Source organism: Cnephaeus nilssonii (assembly GCF_951640355.1).
Source record: "Cnephaeus nilssonii genome assembly, chromosome: 4".
Classification (NCBI taxonomy): Eukaryota; Metazoa; Chordata; class Mammalia; order Chiroptera; family Vespertilionidae; genus Cnephaeus; species Cnephaeus nilssonii.
This window is the reverse complement of record NC_137075.1, coordinates 53,136,763-53,156,471: the sequence shown is the minus strand read 5'-3', so window position 1 is coordinate 53,156,471 and position 19,709 is coordinate 53,136,763. Positions and strand designations below refer to the sequence as shown.

At 38.5% G+C, this 19,709-nt stretch overlaps 1 protein-coding gene across 1 annotated transcript in view; it reads right to left on the bottom strand.

The window, feature by feature from the left end:
- The window catches only part of SCG3 (secretogranin III), a 43,819-nt gene extending 26,530 nt beyond the window's left edge, over positions 1-17,289 (bottom strand). Inside the window, exons 1-8 of the mRNA XM_079767642.1 lie at positions 16,900-17,289; positions 16,179-16,231; positions 15,668-15,713; positions 15,358-15,573; positions 8,319-8,461; positions 7,349-7,498; positions 4,249-4,426; positions 1,732-1,848 (exon numbers count right to left, since the gene is read on the bottom strand). Coding sequence (XP_079623768.1) covers positions 1,732-1,848; positions 4,249-4,426; positions 7,349-7,498; positions 8,319-8,461; positions 15,358-15,573; positions 15,668-15,713; positions 16,179-16,231; positions 16,900-16,990 — 994 coding nt within the window. The 5' untranslated portion in view covers positions 16,991-17,289. The remainder of the gene's footprint in view (positions 1-1,731; positions 1,849-4,248; positions 4,427-7,348; positions 7,499-8,318; positions 8,462-15,357; positions 15,574-15,667; positions 15,714-16,178; positions 16,232-16,899) is intronic.
- Between the last annotated feature and the right edge of the window lie 2,420 nt (positions 17,290-19,709).

Below are 19,709 nucleotides of genomic sequence, written 5' to 3'. Positions count from 1 at the left end.
ACAGTACAGCCATAAACAGTAGTGGAAATATCTACCTTGTACATAAGCCTTGTGGTATGTCTAATTTATTTCCATAGAAAAAAGGATTAAAGTGTGGAAGTTCTGAGTCATGGGGCATTGGTATGAAACAATGACTGATTTGAAACAGTCTTTGATCTACTGTTAAGTGAGTAAGTGGTCCACAAATCACTATGTATATAGCATGAATCCATGTTTTTATTAAGTCAGATAAAAGAAAAAAATGACATAGGGCCCGGCCAGAATGGCTCAGTGGGTTGAGTGGCGTCCCACGGACTGAAAGGTCACTGATTAGATTCCTGGTCAGGACACATGCCTGGGTTGCTGGCTTGATCCCCAGTAGGGGGCTTTCTCTCCTTCTCCCTTCCTCTCTCTCTAAAATCAGTAAAAGCATATATTTTTTAAAAGAATGACATAGATATACATGTGTGCCTACACACACACACACACACACACACACACACACACACACACACAGAAAATATCTGAAAAGACATAAACTAAAATATTACCTGAATGCTGGTATTATGTGTGATTTTTTTACTACCTTTTTTGCATTGACTGCTTTAAAAAAAAAGTGCTCTTTTATAATCAGAAAAAAACAGTACAACTCTTTTTATGTAGAAAGAAATTCAATTCATACATAATAATTCTAGATTGTTTGTGCTATGAGATTTTCTCTTCTGTTTAATTCTCCCTCCCTCATCAAAGATCAGAGAAAAGGGTTGTGAAGTCATCTTGCCCGAAGGACATCAGGGGTGAATGGTATTTGTTGATTAACTAAACCAAGCAGGGAAATAAAAGACTTTAAACAACAATAGCAACTACAACTTACATGCAGATCAAAAAATGTCCAAGCTTACTTATAAAGTTCCAGGAATCAAGGGTTGACAAGCTTTGTCTTTAAAGGGCCAGATAGTAAATATTTTTGGCTTTTTGGGCCATATGGTCTCAACTATTCAATTCTTCTATTGTATCACACAACATAGACACTAAAACAAACGTGCATGGCTATGTCCCAATAAAGCTTCATCTATAAACACTGAAATCTGAATTCTACATAGTTTTCTCGTGTCACAAAATACTGTTATTTTGATTTTTTTCAACCATTTGAAAATGTGAAAGTCATCCTTAGCTTACCATACAAAAATGGGCTATGGGCCAGATTTGGTCCATGGGCAGTAGTTTACTGGCTCCTGTTATAGATAACAAAGTCCTTTATTTAAAAGATGTAGAAACGGAGGCATTTGCCTTTGTCCACATGACAGAGCTGGTCCGAGACAGAACCTCTGAGGCCCAGCTGGGCCTCAGAAGTTCAGTTGTAAGGGCTCCCTAGAAGGGCGCTCTTTTCTCCTATTCACATACAAATCTCACTGGTTAAAGTCAAGACTCTTTTAGTATTGACCATTCAAATATAATTGAAAAAAATAATAAGCTCAAGTTTGATAAAATTGTCTCTGTGTTAGCAGGACAAAATAAAACAAATGTGAAATGTTTGTACTAAAACTGGATCTATAAAGATTAAAAGTTGATTAAAACTTCTGATTAATTTTTTTAATATGCATTATCAAGCTGGGCAATTCTGCTTACCCAGATAATTCAGACTATTTGGCATAAATTATCAGAGTAGTGAAGTAATTATTGCCAAATCCCTAACTCACTTTGGACGATGAAGACTAACCACAGTAAAAACAAAACAGATAGGACTCTCACCAAGGTAGGAAACACCTTCTTCTGGAGATATTGTGCCATATTTGACCATCATCTTCACAAAGTCAATCAGTGTTTTCATGATAGTAATCAGTGTTTCTTTTTCTTTTGCCTCTTTTTCTATATAAAAGGATGAAATAATTTTTTTTAAGTAGTGGCATACAGTTCTACCTTTCAATGTCAATTTAAAAAGTACAGCATCTTATTGAAATATTTCTCCCTACATTTATATCTAAACCCGCTTATATTTAATTTACAGAAAGCCTAAGGCTTGCTTGGGAGTACAGGGCAATGTACAGGAATACTAAGCTTTTCCAGAAGTGGACAATTTTAACTTCTCCAAAAAGATTTACTTTAATCTAAAATACTTTATTAATGGAGTAGATGATAGAGACAGTTTATGACCTGAGACAATATGAATTCAAAAGGAAAAATAGAAGGTTGGTGACCCAATAACTTTCTCTACTCAGACTGTACGTTTTGAGGGCAAGAACTACCTGTTTTCATTAATCAAGCTTAATACTGTATTTTAAATAAGAATATACATTTATCTTTATTTTTTAAATATAAGGTTTATTTTTAACAGTAGTATATATTACTTTCTAAACTTTCATTTGAAAGGATATATGTATACAGCAAAAGTATTCCAATAGTGCAGAAGTAAATAATAGTCAAAGTAACATTCTCTTCTTCTCCCAACACCTACTCCCTGTAGTTAACCACTAGTAAGAGTTTCTTGGGAACTCTTCATATTTGACATACTGTTTTACATCTTGATGTAACAAGATGGCTAATGATTCCATTAAAATTCAGTAGAAATATTACTTCTAAAACCATTAAAAAATCTATTGCTATTCTTTTAGCTGCTATTAAGGATTTTCTTTATATACTTCTTGCCCTTTCCCCCTCATCTTTTCATCCTTCTCACACATGAGGTTAGTAGCCAACAGAGATTAGTGTACATTTCTCTACCAATGGGGATTGGAAGTCTTTCTTCTTTCCACTCCTCTGGCACAGTGGAAGGCAGGAAAAGCACCTGATCTGCTGATTCAGACTATCCCTGGGACTGACTGTTTCAAGAGCTAGACTGAGGAGCATGAGTGTACAAACCCACTGTGGGCCTCTTATACCAAGCTCCATTCCACAACCCATCTTTATCAGCATTAGAGATATTTTGGTTTTCTACCCACTTTACCATTTCTCAATTGGTTCAGACCTTGAGTGAGAAAGACAGGTACTATCAAAGACCTCAATGTAAGTATTTAAATTAAAAGCCTGCAAAAATAAAGGCAATATGGAATGGGGTCAAAGAATCTGAAAGATTAAAAACAAATAAAATAAGGACTATCCCATGCAGTAGAATATTTAAAATATCATCAAAGTCACAAGGTTGGGAGAAAGGAAAGGTAGGAGAAGAGATGTGGGGAGAGATCTTGAAAAAGGGCTGGTAAATAACTCCAGGCATCCTATTATTTGCTTAAGGTCACAGCCATATAAATCTTTGGTATCATGCTGATGCTCTTCACTGACAAGAGGTGAATCACCAGGATGACAGAGGATCTGAGCTGGGCATCTGCCAACCAGTTGGGCAAGATGACTCAGAATGGACCCTCAAGATTACCAACCCTGCAGTCACCAGCAGAGGAGCTGGTGCCATCTGGCCAATGTCTGGAATTGAAGGACAAAGGATGACAAAGGATGTTCTCCAGTAATGAAAGACCACTCTAAGGTCACTTCTTGGGAAAATGTTGTTAGAATTACAGAAATATTTATTATAAACATTCAATTTGGGACTAAATTTTTGAATAGGAAGAGGAAAAGCCATCTGTCTGGACAATAATAACAACAGAAAATTTGTCCAATATTATCCTCCTTACAGATTGACCAAAAATTAACATGAACTAAAATCTTAAGTTAACTTATTTTGGTTCACATATAAGAGAAAGAGCAAGACACATTAAGGTCTTTGTTTTTTAAAAAACAAATCATTTTCCAAGTCTGTTTTGGGCTTCTGACCACCTTTAATCCAATGTTTATTTCACTGTAACTCATTTGAAGACTGAAGTTAAAAATGTCTGAAAAGCAAAATCCTGAATCATTTAAAAAATAATCAGTTATGTTCCACACACTGTTCCCACTAAAACGGGAATATTTGCAATAAGAGTTGAGGCTGAACTGCGTCAGGCTGGGACATTGATTCATCTACACACCTGCACCCGGTTCACTCCAGTACCATCAACGCAGCACATGTTCAGTAACTGTTTGTTGAACAAATAAATGAGCCCTCTGTTAACAAGAAGATTAAATTGTCCAGAAACCCCACCTTTCCTGATTATCCTTTCCTAAATATTGCCATGACTAGTACACTTCTTTAGAAAAAATTGATATGAACTATTTTTCCCAAGGATACAATATGTCATTGAGGATTACATTTGGAAACTGAAAACAGGAAGAGAAAACCACCCACACATTTCCTGGAACTATTGTTTCTGTTCCACATAGTCAGAAAACAGTTTTTACCTGAATCAATACTTTTCAGGAGTGCATAGAAGTTTGGAAAATATTGGAGTTCCTCAAAGTTGTCTTCACTGTAGGTTTTCGTTCTCCTTTCTAAGCCATTTGTCAAGGTTAAGGTGTTAGATACTGTTTCATCATTTTCTCCATTAGCAAAACCATCTTGAATTGCTGCCATTGGAATCTCCAGTGGGAATTTTAAAAAATCAATGAAAAATAAACATTTTGTTAGAACTAATGACACTCCAGTTTGATTCTTTCCTCTGTTGTGCCCTTGACTGTGAAATACAAGAATACTTCCTCCTAAGAGATCAACCAAAGGATTTGTATGCATTTAGACAATAGGGGTGGTGGTGAGGGCATGTGCTGGGGGAGGTGGCAGGGGTGGGAAGAGCATGTGTTGGGGGGCAAGAGGGAGTGGGGAGAGGTCAATGGGGTAAAAAGGAAACATATGTGATACTTTCAACAATAAAGAATTAAATAAAAAAAAAGAATACTTCCTCCTTTGCCTGCTCCTGCAGGATCAAACCCTTTTCTAGGCATGAGGATGGGCATCTAGTCACATGGAAAAGTCATTGGGACATAGAGACTGAAGACCCTGGATCCTGCTCAGGGGAGAATTAGGGAATTTCTAGGTTTCTGCTCTGGCTGAGTTCCCTTCCATCAATTCTCATGACTGTCTCTTGGTAAAATTGCCTTTCACCAACAAGAGAAGCTTTGAGTTCACAGACTCTACCAAGAAAGATGGTGCAAGGTATAGGAAACCTTATCAGAATATCTAACAGGAGTAGAGCAGTCACACCTTGGAGATTTTTGGGTGACATTTTAAGGGCTGTCTAGAAAGATGCACAAGACTCATTTTCCTAGACTTGATCCATGCCCAGGTTCTCATATTAGTGATCCATTCTCCATTCAATGAACCAGACAGAAATTTATAAGTTTTTTTTTTTTTGCTTCTTCCTCTTCCTTTTCTTCCATTCAATCCATCAATAGCCCTTTTAGACCTACTTTCAAAATTTATCCCAAACTTGTACATTTCTCTCTTTCTCCCTACCCAACTCTAGTCCAAGCTGCCTTCATCTCTTATCTTCTAACTAGTACACCACCCACCTCCAATCTATTCCCAATATTGCATTTTCTGCATTTGTACCCAGAGTTGTTTAAAAAAGTGATTATGTAACCCCTTTGCTTATAATCCTTCAGTGTTTTTCCATTGTTATGATAAAGATCAGAATCCATCCATGGCTCATAAGACCCTGACTGGTCAGACCTGGGTCCACTCCCCAGTCTCATCTTCTATTGCTCTCTCTCTATGTTCCAGCCACACTGTGCTTGTTTTAGTTACTTGGATACTCCACACATCCTTTTTTACATGCTGGCTCTCATGGTCACAAGTTAATTCCTCTTCAGCCTTCAGTTTCCAGCTCAGGTTGCTTTCTTAGGGAAGCCTTCCTGGAGCCTAAGTCCAGGACAAGTTCCTTTTTTTATAAGTGCTCATAAAACCATGTTTCTTTCTTCAGAGCACTTAATGCAGTTGCAATTAAAATACATGGCTATTTAAAAGCCATCTATCTTAAGCTTCTTGAGAGCAGGGATTATGCCTTTTTAAATGAGCATTATATCCCTGATGCTTGGTACATAGTTGGTACCTCAATAAATATTTATTCCATTGCGTTTTTTTTTCCGGGGGGGGGGGGGAGAGGGAGTGAGAGAGATATCGATGTGAGAGAGCCATATCGACTGGTTGCCTCCTGCACATGTCCTGTTCAGGGGTGAGGAGTCAACCTGCAACCTGGTACATGCCCTTGACCGGGAGCCGAACCCTTGACTCTTCAGTGAGCAGGCCACTCTAACCACTTAACCACACCAGCTAGAGCTGGTACCTCAATAAATATTTATTTAAAAATATTTCATCTGTGTTTTATTTACATTGATGCATTTAGATAACATGAGTGAACAGGTGGAGAATATGGACATTTTAGAGATGGGAAATAAGGAGTATATAATTGGAGTAAAAGATAGTGAAAATAGCTAACAGTATGTCAGTTTCAGTTCAGACTGATAAGCTTGAATGAAAGTCATGAGTTCTTTGATGAAGCTAGAAAGTTTTTTTTTACAGTGGCTAGATCTTCAAAAACTGTTTTAAAAGATGGCAGCTGATGGGGATTGGAAGTAAGGAGAACAAAAGAGAGCTTTTAGACTACCTAATAACAAAAACCAAGACCCAGTTTATGTGTCCCAGCCCCCTCTAAAACAGGAGTATGTAAGCCTATACTCTTTTTCCTTGTGTTTGGGATAGGATGTTGAAGGGGATGAGAGGCCATGGGGCCTGGGTGTTCTGGTGGAGAAAATCAAAGAAGAGGTGAGGAGTTTGATATCTTCCTATTGTTAGCTCCATCTAGAGTTTTAAAGAGAATTCAAGGAGGAGACAAAAATTTCAGCAGTTTGGCTGAGATTAAAGAAGAGATGAAGAGGCAAGGAGTCCAGCAAAGAAAATAATGAGTGACTGGTCTAAGTAAAGGATGACAGACCCCGTTGAACCAATGGAAAGAGGAAGGAGCAGGTTAGGGAGCACAGGGTAGAGTAGAGGTAGCTCAGGCAACCAGGTCTGGGGGATATAAAAGTGGGTGTGGCAGTAGATCAAGTCAACCTGAGCTTTTAATTAAAAAAAAAAAATTGGGGGGCATATAATGATATCCACAGTGAACAAAAGTTGGATACCAAAAGAGCTGTGAAATATTTAATTTCAGTACACTGGGATTATACAAATAGTTGTTATGTGAAATAACCATTTTACATAATATTATGTGTCATTATACTGCAGGATATAAGATGTAACCTTTACTATGTAATATCACACGATCTCGAAATTATTTTCAAAGTAGAGTTCATTTATATCTTTTAAGTTATTGGTATTTCATGAATATTTAGGTGGGCTAAAAATATCACATACCCCAAATCTTCTTTGGCACCAAGTGAGGTACTAATTATATACAGATTGTATTAATTACATGCAGATTAGAGTAAACACACACACATTCATGTCCACGCATATGCATACATACACATGTACATTGCATGCTCATGTATATTGACATATACATACCACTTTCTCTGGTATTTTTCCACTCTGACTCTCAGTCTTGCTTGTGGGTTTATTGGGTTTCTCTTCATAACTGTTGGCTTCCTTAGAGATTAATTTTTGTAAAACCTCTGCTACTTCATCTTCCAGTGTATGAGCCTGGCTTTCTGTGATCTGTTATAGTAAAAACATATGTGGCTATTACTCCCATTTTTATGGCTAAAAAATATCTAGAATAAGCTCTGTAGTTGAACAGAGTTCTAGAAGACAAGAGAATCTTCTGACCCCCCTTCTGGACAACCCTTGTTTATGCCTCCATACATGTAGGTCTTCATAGTGATTGACCAGCACTCCTAGGAAGAAGTGTCTTTGGACTCACCATGCAAGTGGTCAGTCTTGTCTGTTGGAACCCACAGAACACTTACTCTGAGATACATCTTGAGGATTGTTTCTCAACCCTCAGCTGCAAGTCATGGTCAGGTAACCTTTGAAACCTGAAAATTTAGGACCCCCCTGAAGCCTGTGAGGGCTGTGTAGGGCTGGGAGCCAAGCTGAGGCAGAGAGTCAAACTGGATTGCTTAGTTTCTTAAATATTGCATGCCTTTGTACATGCTATTTCCTTCTTACCTCACACATGTCTGTTACTTAAACTGGTTAAATCCTAATCATCTTTCTAAGCTCACTTCTAACACCTCCTCCTCTGAAGCTTTTCCTTATAGCTCAAGTGGATATAATTCATCCTCTGGCAAACAAACTGAGCTTATGGTTCTTATGTAGCTTCCATCATATGCATGAGTGTACTTGTCTAATTCCTCTGATAGACTCTACTTTTCTAGAGGGAAAGAATGGTGCCTTACTTGTCTTGGAAACCTATGGTACCTAGCATAAAGTAGATGCATTATAAACATTTAACTATTTGAATCAAATGGCTTGGCTTCTTAGCATATTCCAAACTGTATTAAGAATTTGGTTTATTCTCATGCATGAGACTCACTAGGCCAAGATTCAGGAGTTTAGAAACAATCTTGTCAAATACTCCTCTGTCATTTTCCTCATAAATCCTGGTGGCGATTTTCTGGACAATGTCTTCAGCGGTTAAAGGAGTTCCGTCTAGCTGATGAAGGCCGTCTGGGTCATCTGAAGAGAGCAATCACAATTTCACATCATGGTGAAAACATAGTTCTATTTCTTGCATCATATTAGATTTATAATCTATACCTTGCTCTTGTACATTTTAATATGTTTGGAATATATTTATAGTGGTGCTTGGTCCATAGAAACTTTTGGTTTGAAATAAAATTTAATGTTAAGTGAAGAAACTAGGATGACAATGAAAATTCTGAAAGCCTCTGATGTGATTATAAGAGGCAGAAAAATCTGAAGTCAACACAAAAGGCCTCTCTATTTTTTATTATCACTAATAATACAAATAATAGTATACTTCTAATTTTGAAGTATGCCATATTTATCTAGTATGCCATATTGCTTAAAGCACCCTTCTATATATTAAATAATGATATTCTATTTCCATGAAAGGAGTAGATTAGTAGTATGTACCCCATTGGCAGGCCAATTCACGGACCAAGGGGGTGGAGGGAACCTGTCTCACACCGAGTCACAGAGTGTGTGCTCAAGATTTTATGACTAACCTGGAATAAATGTTTACTTCTTTTTACAATTTTTTAAAATTTATTGATTTTTTTCTTTTTGGAGGAAGAGGAATAGACACACACACACACACACACACACACACACACAGAAAAATGTTGATTTATTGTTCCACTTGTTTATGCATTCATTGGTTGATTCTTGTATGTGCCCTGACCAGGGATCGAACCCACAACCTTGGCATATTGGGACGATGCTCTAACCAACTGAGCTACCCAGCCAGAGCCTAAATGTTCACTTCTATGTGAATATGTGCCAGAGTGCCTTTATACTAGTATAAAGCAGCTTAGTGTGACAAGCCTCTTTCTCTAAAGAATAGGGAACTTATTTTATGTGCCTGGAATTTAAACTTTTAAAATGTGACAACAGATTTGCACAAAGCAGTATGTAAATCTATGTAAATGCCTGCAGAGAAGACTACAAATATGTATCCTTGGCTCTCCTGGGAATACTTTGGTAGCATTACTTCAGGGAAGGGACGATGCAGTAGGGTTGGTGACAAGGAAGCAGTGTGCCTTGTCCTCGGAGAACTCCCAGGAGTCAATTGGTCTTTTCCAATCTATATCACATGGAGCAGTCTATTCATATGTGCACTCTACAGGGCACTTAACTCTCCTTGTCACCTCTAGGCAGATTGGAACGATCAGAATTATAGCCCCAGTGATAATGTCTTGTTACCTACATATGCTTAGACTGCTCTAGAGGAATATAATAAGAGTATCTATTTCATGGGATTGTGAGGATAAGATGAAATAAGATGTAAAAGCACCTTTTCAATTGCAAAGTATTATGTGAAAGTTAACGTAGTGTTATTGTAGCAGACAGTGGATTTGTACCTGAAATAAAGGAACTGCAATTATCTTCTAGAGAAAATAAACATTGAATCCCTGGCCAAATTCTGCCCAAATAATCCTGACCATATTCACTTAAAGAAGGAAGAACCTAGTATTTCTATTCTGATTCTGCCCCTTTCTTCCATGGCTTCTGGGGATTCGAACAAGAAATGTTGTCCATGGTCTTTCCGATTCTATGGAGACGGAAGTCTATGCAGCCTGAGCTGATTATTTTCTTGTTGTTTGGAAAGAAGCCAAGGAAAATAAATAGTGTGATTATGCCAGGAGGACTGGAAGTTTTCTGGCATGATATTGGGGTTACTGAGCTGTCAACCAACCCATGAACTCTGGTCCCTTTGACCCTTGTGAACTAAAGTGACTAATGAACACAAACATTCTGTAAAATCAGTTCCTCTCCTGGCTGACTGAAAATTGGATTCATCATCTGGGTGTTTTGTGGTGGTTGTTTTGGTTTTTTTCAGGAGTAGAGACCCATTATCAGTTCGGTGTGATTTTTTTTTTCCATTTGTGGGTTACAGGTCAGACTGTTGGGAATAGGTGGAGCAGAAACTGCTTGGGTCTATGCAGAATTAGAAGAATTTATTTCCTTTCCCACTTATCCTCAGGATCTGAAAAATAAAGACTATTGGTTGCCTGCTGGAGCTACCAATAGTCTTCCTTTTTTCAGACCCCAAGGGATAAATGGGAAAGGAAATAAATAACTGAGATGACTGCTTTTCAGTACATTTAATTCACAACAGGGAGAATATTAGCAACACTCAAGAAATGGCCTCTTTCCTCTGCTGCACTGCTGTATTGCCTTGAACTAGGAACGAAGGCCTCCCTTAGCAGAGCTTCGCTGGATGGGGTCAATAACAACCATCGGGCCTTGCTCCTTACCTTCCTCTGATTTCCCCTGGCTCCTCTAAAATGGACAGAATTACTCAGAATGACTTCTCTGATGCTGGGGAAGGGGTATTTCACCCTCCTGTGTAGACCATCAAGAGGAAGCCAAACATGAGTTCAACATTTATAACTTTTTAAAAGCAGCTATAACATTCTAAGAAGTGAATGTAAAAGGGCCATGTTCTGCCTTGTTAGGTTTTGCCAAGTTATGTTTTGAATCTCCAGCATCTAATATGGCACTTGACATTCATTTGCTCAATACATTTTTATGAAAGTCTTAATATAAGCCAGAACTGGAAATAGAGTGACAACAAAGAGTTCAGGCTTGGTCCCTAACTGCACAGAGCTTATTGTCTAGTTCAGTGGTTTTCAACCTGTGTGCCACAAGAATTTTTTTTAAAACATGCAATACCTGTCTATTTAGTCAGGGGCACTGACCTCTTCTCCCTTAGAGTGTCAAATTAAAAAAATGACAATAGCCCTAGCTGGTTTGGCTCAGTGGATAGAGCATCAGCCTGCAGAATGAAGGGTCCCGGGTTTGATTCCGGTCAGGGGTACATGCCCAGGTTGCAGGCTCGAACCCCGGTGGGGGGCATGCAGGAGGCAGCTGATCAATGATTCTCATCATTGATGTTTCTCTCTCACTCTCTCCTTTCCTCTCTGAAATCAATAAAAATATATTTTTAAAAAATGACAATAGCCAGAGAACAACCAAGATGGCAGCATAGGTAAACACCTGTACTTGCTGCCTCTCACAACCACATCAAAACTAAAAGATAAAACAAGTATTGTCCAGAACCATAGGAAAACTGGTTGAGTGGAAGTTCTACAACTAGAAGGAAAGAAAAGAGCGCATTGAGACTGGTAGGAGGTGTGGAGGTGCGGAAGTACAGAGGTATGGAGCACGCGAAATGGGCTGGCAACTGGGTGTGCTGTTGTTTTTTTCAATCAGGAGGGAAGTACAAGCTCTAGATTGCTCTGAACTCCAGTTCCGGGTGAGACTCTGGGGACCCAGACTCATACAGGGAGAAACTGGACTGTCTGGCATCGGGACAGGAACGTGAGGGTGGCTTTCTCTCAGAGGTGCTTGCTGAAATCATTGTTCCTGCATGGGGCCTCGAGACACAGAGACCCGGGGACCTCTATGGAGCAGGGCTGACTGGCAGCTATTGCTGTTTGCCCCGCCCTGGTGATTCCCTGAGACCCCGCCCCACCCAATTTACAACTCCACCCAAGCTGTGCACAGCGACTTTTGCATATGAATGGTCTGTCTTTTTGCAACCTAAAACTTAGCAAACTGCAGCTGGGTCAGAGAGCTTCAAAGCTTCCAAAAGAAGGCCAGAACTCTGCAGCAGCAGCCTGCATTGCTTCACAGCTGGGCCTCATCTGGGCACTGCCAAACGCCAAACAAAGAGGAGGAATCTGCAGATCTCTCTACAGCTCCTGCTGGGTGGACTCAGGCAGTGGCTGACTTTGCACTTCCTTGGAGATCCAAGAGCCAGTGTACCATGGTCAGTGTGAGACCATACCATATTATAACTCTTCACATCCATAAGTAACACACTCAAGGGGCAGACTCAATGAGCACCAAAGCCCCACTGAAGCAAGTCTTGCACCATAAGGGTGTCTCCAGCACAGCAGTTCTCTCATTGTAGACACAGCTGGTCCTCACAGCCAATTGGCCTGGAGGTCAATTCCCCCCAGTGATACCAACAACAATCAAGGCTAAACTACAACAAAACTGTGCACACAGCCCACAAAGGGTTGCACCAAGAGTGTCCACCTCAGGTAATTGGGGAGGCTGAGCCATTGGGCCCTATAGGACACCTAGCACACAAAGCCACTCTGTCAACACAGAAAAGCAGCCGAAATTCAGAGACAAAGAAACAGGTCACAAATGAAAGGAATGGAGGGAAGCAAACTACTGGGTATACAGTTCAAAACCATGGTTATAAGGTTTTTCAAGAATTTTCCAGAAACCGCTGATAAATTTAGTGAGACCCTCGAGGATATGAAAAAGGACCAACTAGAAATTAAGCATACAATGACTGAAATAAAGAATAATATACAGAGATCCAACAGCAGACTAGAGGATCCCAAGAGTCAAGTCAAAGATTTGAAATACAAAGAAGCAAAAAACACCCAACTGGAAAAGCAAAAAGAAAAAGGAATCCAAAAATATGAAGATAGTGTAAGAAGCCTCTGGGACAACTTCAAGCGTACCAACATCCGAATTATGGGGGTGCCAGAAGAAGAGAAAGAGCAAGATACTAAAAACCTATTTGAAGAAATAATGACCAAAAACTTCCCCCACCTGGTGAAAGAAATAGACTTACAAGTCCAGGAAGTGCAGAGAACCCCAATCTTTATTGTAATAATCTGAACAATAAAGATTTATTTAAAAAAAAAAAGAAAAAAATGACAATAGCCAATACAACAATAGCCATTGTGAATGAATTAAAACTACCTATATTTTTTGTCAGATCAGCAAAAAATATATTTTTTGGTGTGCTGCAGAATTTTAGTAATTAGTTTATGTGTGCCAGGAGATGAAAAAGGTTGAAAATCGCTGGTCTAGTTCACAGTCTGATACATAGTAATTGTGCAGTGAACATTTGTCTGGTGAATGCACACAGGAACCTGGAAGGACTACTTAATAAAAGAAACTTGGAAAAAATCCTTAATCACACATGGTGCAGAACACACTGAAAGGAGAATTGATAGGCCTATATCACAAGCCCATTTAGAGGTTTCCTAAAGATGTGAAAGCACCCACAAAAGTTAGGTTCCCTCCCTACCCCCCATTCTGGGGTGTAAGTCTGCATGCCTCTGAGTTCTAGTCACCTTGGTGCTATCAAATGCTCTTTCCAGGATTTCCAGGGTATGAAAAGAGACCAGAAATTCACTCATAAATCATTTCTCTCCAAGAATCTTATGTGTAATCTTAAATAGATTTAAAATGACTCCTAAGGGAAACCTAGAGCCATCAGGACTGACACTTGGTAATTGGGAACCCACCTGGGATGGTAGTAAAATGTTGAATAATTTAAAAATAAGTTGCTCAAGATAGTGATCAGATCACAAACAGATCTGTGCCTTTGCCTGAACGCACAATCGGTTTGACCAAAAAAATTCAAACATTAGACTGCTTTTAAATTTCATTAAATCAAATGTCAGTTCAAAGTAGTTTAATCTCTTTTGTATACAGCAATGCCCAGTGTCTATTTCTAGCCAACATATTTTAGGTTAAAACGTAGAATTCAAGAAAAAAAATTCTGGGACTAGTATGCAATATAAAATGTGTCAAAATATAAACCATCTGTCCCACCTTATTACATGCACAACACAGTATATCTGAAATCTCCTCAGGCTGTGATATCTTATAAAAGTTGGCAGTTATTTTCTGGCAGAGATAATCAGCATAATTCTCTTGGGCCATGGAGCAGAGCAAGGACATATAAGACAATCTGCAGTCACTCCTAAGCAATAGTATTCAGGATTGAAAACACACTCTCTTCTTCAATGCCTAGGTAAGTAGTTCATTTATTCTCTCATGTATTCCTTTCTTATTCGTTCATTCATTTATGAATTCATGCAATGAATTCATGACCACCCAGACACTGGGGCTACAATGTCTCTGTTCTTGTGAGGTTTTCAGTTTAGTTTAGGATAAAAAGATAAATCCTAAGTAGTCACACTGAGGAATGTAAAATTGCAAATTGCATTAAGTGCCATGAAGAAAGGAACAAGATTTTTTTTTATCAGATCATGTGTGCTTGATGAATCTAGAAAAGTAGACAGGAACCAGTCCATGCAGGACTACAGAAGCCATGTTAAGGATTCTGATTTTTATCCCAAGGGAAATGGCAATCTATTAATGGGCTTTATGCAAAAGAGTAACATGTTTGTGTGTTGAAAAGATCACTCTGGCTGCTACGTGAAAAATGAGTTGGAGAGGGGCAGAGTGGATGCTGGAAGATCCAGTAGAAGAGTTTGCTGAGTTGAAGTGAGACGTGGTTAGAGATTGGTGATTAGAAATAGAGAAAAAACATTGACAGACACAGGAGGTGACATTGATAAGATTGGTGGATTACAATTTGAGGGGCCAGGAAAAAGAGAAGTAGTTTGATTTCTAGATTACTTTCTTGAAAAAATTGCATGGGAAGTAGTGCCTTTCTTAGAGAAAGAGCACTCTAAGAGGGCTAGGTTGTAAGGTGTACAGATATTACGAGATTAATCTTTGCCATGCTAAGTTTGAGGTGCTTCTGAGACTTCTAAAGCAAAATATTAAGTAGGTAGTTATATACATATATATACAGATGTAGATATATAAATATATAGATGCTAAATATTAAATAGCATAAAACATAAGCAGTAGATTTAAATATTTCAAAGTAGCAGTAAAGGGACCTTTAAAGAACAAATAAAATTTGGGCTTCTGTGGAGCTAGGGCTTTGTACATTGCCAGTAAATTTGGGCTTTATCTCAAGTTTGAACCTGATTAATAGAGGATTGTGAGAATATAAGATATTTTTAAAAATATATATATATGGGACTTTCTCCTAACCCACAATGAGAAGTCCAAATTAGAGAACATATGTAGCAACATTTCCCACCCTCATTTACCTTGAAATTTATGATCCAGTCCACTCTTAGTAGAATCATAATCATCAATTAATCTTCGATTTTTGGTTGAATCAACATCTTCCATGTTCAATTTATTATCATATGGAGAGTTTCTTACAGATTGTCTTTCTTTCTCAATTTTTTCCTTTTCTGTTATTGCCTTTAGCAGGTTCAAGTTATCAACAAAGGAATAATTGCTTTCACCTGGCTTGTTTTCTGTAAGAAAAGCCCCAAACCCAAAATATCCATTTAATTTACAATTCTCAGAGCCTACATCACTTAAATTAACATCAAAACAGTTTCTTTTTACCTGGAGAGTATATGTTTTTACTCTTGTCTGCTTCTGCTTCAGCAATCTGTGAAACAAAGAGGAGATAGACCTGGTTTTAAACCATTGCTCCACCTCTTACTAATTCTTACAGCTAAATAATGTAATCTCCATAGGATTTAGTTTTCTTGTTTGTAAAATATAGATAATTTCTATCTCAAAACATCATCATAAGGAGTAAGTGAGATAAAATAAAAGGCCGATGGTCTATAGGTATTAATCCCCTTCTCCTACATTATTGACGAAAAGTAAATCTCTGAAAAAATAAGCAATCTTACAATAGAGTGGACCTTACTGGATTATTACATAGTCAACTCTATGTTTTATATAGATATTACCAAAATTATATTGCCCATCCTAGTTTATGTCCATTTATTATTAATCCCCTGAAGTTTGTGAATTCAAAATGGCTAAAATGTCATAACATAATTACATTAAGTTATAATAACTAAAATAAATTGAAATAGAATTTTTTATTTTATTTTTGACCTACCTGTTCATTTAAAGGTCTTTCTGCACTTAATTCTCTATTATGTACAGGTTTGCCTAGAATAAACACAAAAATATAAGTTTAATTGTGTTTTGGACAGACACAATATGTCTCTTTAAAATAAAATCTTCATAAAGCAAAACCAATATTAGGAGACATATTTTGGATAACCATGAAACAAAAATATATGTTAACAAAGATTATCAAGATTATACAATGACCATCATGTTGCCTTGCTTATTATCCTGCTGTGTTTCCTGAGTTAATAGAATTATACTTGTTTTTTACCAGAAACTAACATATAGTTCTAACACTTGGCTTACCAGCTGTTTTCAATTAGACAGAGCATAATTTAGATTGGTATTATTAGCACATTAAAAACTCCCTCTCCCCCAACCTTGTTCTGAATCGAGTGTCTGAGAAAGATGGTAAGACAACTAGAAAACAAAACAAAACCTAACAACCCAAGCCACTTTATTAGGCAGAAAAGCCTCCCTCTCCCAATTGCAAAATAAAATATTTCAAAAACAATCCAGGTTATTGCTCTATCATATAAAAAGTGAGGGGGGGGATCTCTCTCTAAATTCGAACGGATTTTCTGTCAATATGCGCAGATATGATCTGATCAGAAAATGAGGCAAGGTGATTTGCAGCTCATGTATTATGCCACGCTTTACGTTTTCGCGGCGAATAAAGGGAAGTGGGAAGGAAAGTGTCCACGTACCTTGGCTGCCTTCCGGTTTGGGGAAAGCTTGAACTGGGCTGCTGTGGACCACTAACACCAGAATCCAAGTGCCGGTCCAAAGGAACCCCATTCTTCCACTCTTGGCTCAGACACAGCCTGGCGCCGGGCTCCCGGAGCGGTGGCTTGTGTTATGAATGAAAAAGAAGAGTAAAAAACAGGAAGAGCTAGGAGGGCGGGTGCAGGGAGGAAGAGTGGTGGGAACCCAGCCGGGGGTGGGGCTTGACGCCGCTAGCGAGTAAAGAGACTAGAAAGGGTTCTGGGCGCTCGGGAGTCAGGTCTTCAGGTGGAGGAGAGCGCTGTCCGCCCCGTGGGTGCTGAAGTTCCTGTGACGCGGAGCCCGCCGCGGAGCCGCTAGGGCGTAGCCTTACTCTCCTTGAGACCAAGTGTGGAAGGAAGCGCATGCTCCCTGCAAGCCAGAGGCGGGAAAGGATGGCGTCAGCGACTCCAACGCTACTCCAATCCCCTGGGAAAGGAAGGGGGGAAGGGTGACAGATCGGCTAGCGTATTTTCTGTGCCGCAGTCCTAGGGCTGCTCCTGCGCTCAGGGTCACCTCGATTGCCCTAAGCTTGGACACCATCGTCGTAATTCCCCGAGTAAACACTGCCTCGAGGACCAAATGCCTTCTCTGCCCGTGCACCTGTCAAGAAAAGCTAGAGAATCCGTGTGAAGGGTTCTGCGTTGGGATCATTCTGGGATATCTGCTCCAGAATCCCTTTTTCCCATTCCACCTTGTGTTAAAAGGTAGATACAATTCTTAGAAAAGCCCTGCCTTTTGTGATTAGGTTGACATATCAAGCATCCCTTGGTGCTCTTTTTGTCTCGGCTCTATGGAGTCTTTTTAATTGGGAAATTCAAGAAGCATTCTTTCAAACAGATTGCTGCAACACACTCTCACTCCTAGATGCTGAAACAGAACTTTATATATATTTTAAAAAAATGCCTCTTCCCCTAAGAGTGAATGTCTTCATCAGTCCTGGGTAGGTGAACAGCAAGGGTTGGTTTTATTCTAAAATTTCCCATTCTCACCAAAGGGGACAGCTGCCCCTTCACCACCACCACCACCACCAAAAAGCTGCACTTCTGTAAAATTCTTCGCCAGCACTCAATTATGCTTAAAAATCTGATTGTTCCAGGGGGCTTTGAAGAGAAGGGATAGTGATGAAAACCATTTTTCTTCATAATTAGGTCAAGGAGGTGCTTCCTATATTCTGAGAATATTCCCAGCAACCTGAGGTTACTGTATAATAAAATACTTTTAAAGATGAAAGCAAGCAATGCTAATGTGAGCAGAGTGCTGAGTAAGCTCTTTAGTCTCTGATTTTTAAATAGTGCTTGGACCCTTTCCTTTGGACTGCAGCATGCTGGGAACCAGCCTGAATAATGACAGAAGAGAAGGATTCAGCACAATCAGGCCTTTTATTTCTGTACCCCGGCTTTTCAAGAGCAAGCTAGCCATTCAAGTACCTAAAACAAACAAACAAACAAGCTAACAAACACATTCCCCTCCTTCTGGAGGTTTTTGAGTTTGGAAGTCATTCAAATATTTCCTTTAAGAATCTAAAGAGTACTTTTAATCTAACAGTTACTTTAAAACAAATATTTGTTTCTTGGCTGGGATAACATAGCATTATTATCCCAGTATACTGCATTTAAAAACTTTAAATCACAATTTATAATCCCAGCTGAGTTAAGAGTAAATTTCCTGTATCCTCTTCTTTAAAACAGAGATGGCATGTGCTGTTTACCTCACAATGTAAGATAATATTGATATTTTTAGAGCTTGTGAGTGAAATGAAAAACAGTATAAGATTTTCATTAACACAGTTCTACTCATTCAAAAAACAAACATGACAAGTATTTCAAAACATTGATAATTACTGAATCTGGGTGATTAGTAATAGAGGAGTTCTTTATAATCTTCTCTCTATTTTTGTATATACTTAAATTTTTTCATAATAAAAAATTAAGGTAGCCCGGCTGGCATAGCTCAGTGGTTGAACATTGACCTATGAACCAAGAGGACATGGTTCGATTCCTGGTCCGGGCACATGTCCAGGTTACAGGCTTGATCCTTAGTGTGGGGCGTGCAGGAGGCAGCCGATTGATGATTGTCTCTCATCATTGATGTTTCTCTCTCTCTCTCTCCCTCTCCCTTCCTCTCTGAAATCAATAAAAATATATTTTAAAAAATTAAGGTAAAAAAGAAAGGTTTCAAAGAAAAGATGCCACTTTTCTTAATAATATAAAGATTAAAATATTTGATTATTGTGTGTAAGCACACTATAATGGTTGAATAATATAAAAGACATATGTTGAAATTGTAAGACAAGTGTCATTGACACAGATCAGATGATTATAAGACAGACAGCATGCAATGCCCAGTGAGCTGAGTGCTGGTTGCGTAGGCATCAGCATGCACATGGATTGATTGTTGCTTGCTCATTCATGAGTGAAGATGCCTTTTGAGTGAGACTTGAAGATATATTTGAAGAATGTTTTTATTTATTATAGATAATATTGTTATATTAATTATTTTTGTATATTATAAAAATTTCAAAAGCAAAAGTAGAGAAAATATTGAAATGTACTTCCATGCATTCATTCCCCAACTTCAATAGTCATTAACTTATGACTTTTCTTTTTATTTTTTATTTTCAATCACTTTGCACCCCCAATGGATTATTTACCCACAGAATCCCAGATTTCATATCACTTCATCCATAAGTATATCAGGATATTTACCTAAAAGATAAGGATTCCCCCCCCCAACATTATTGTAATACCGTTAG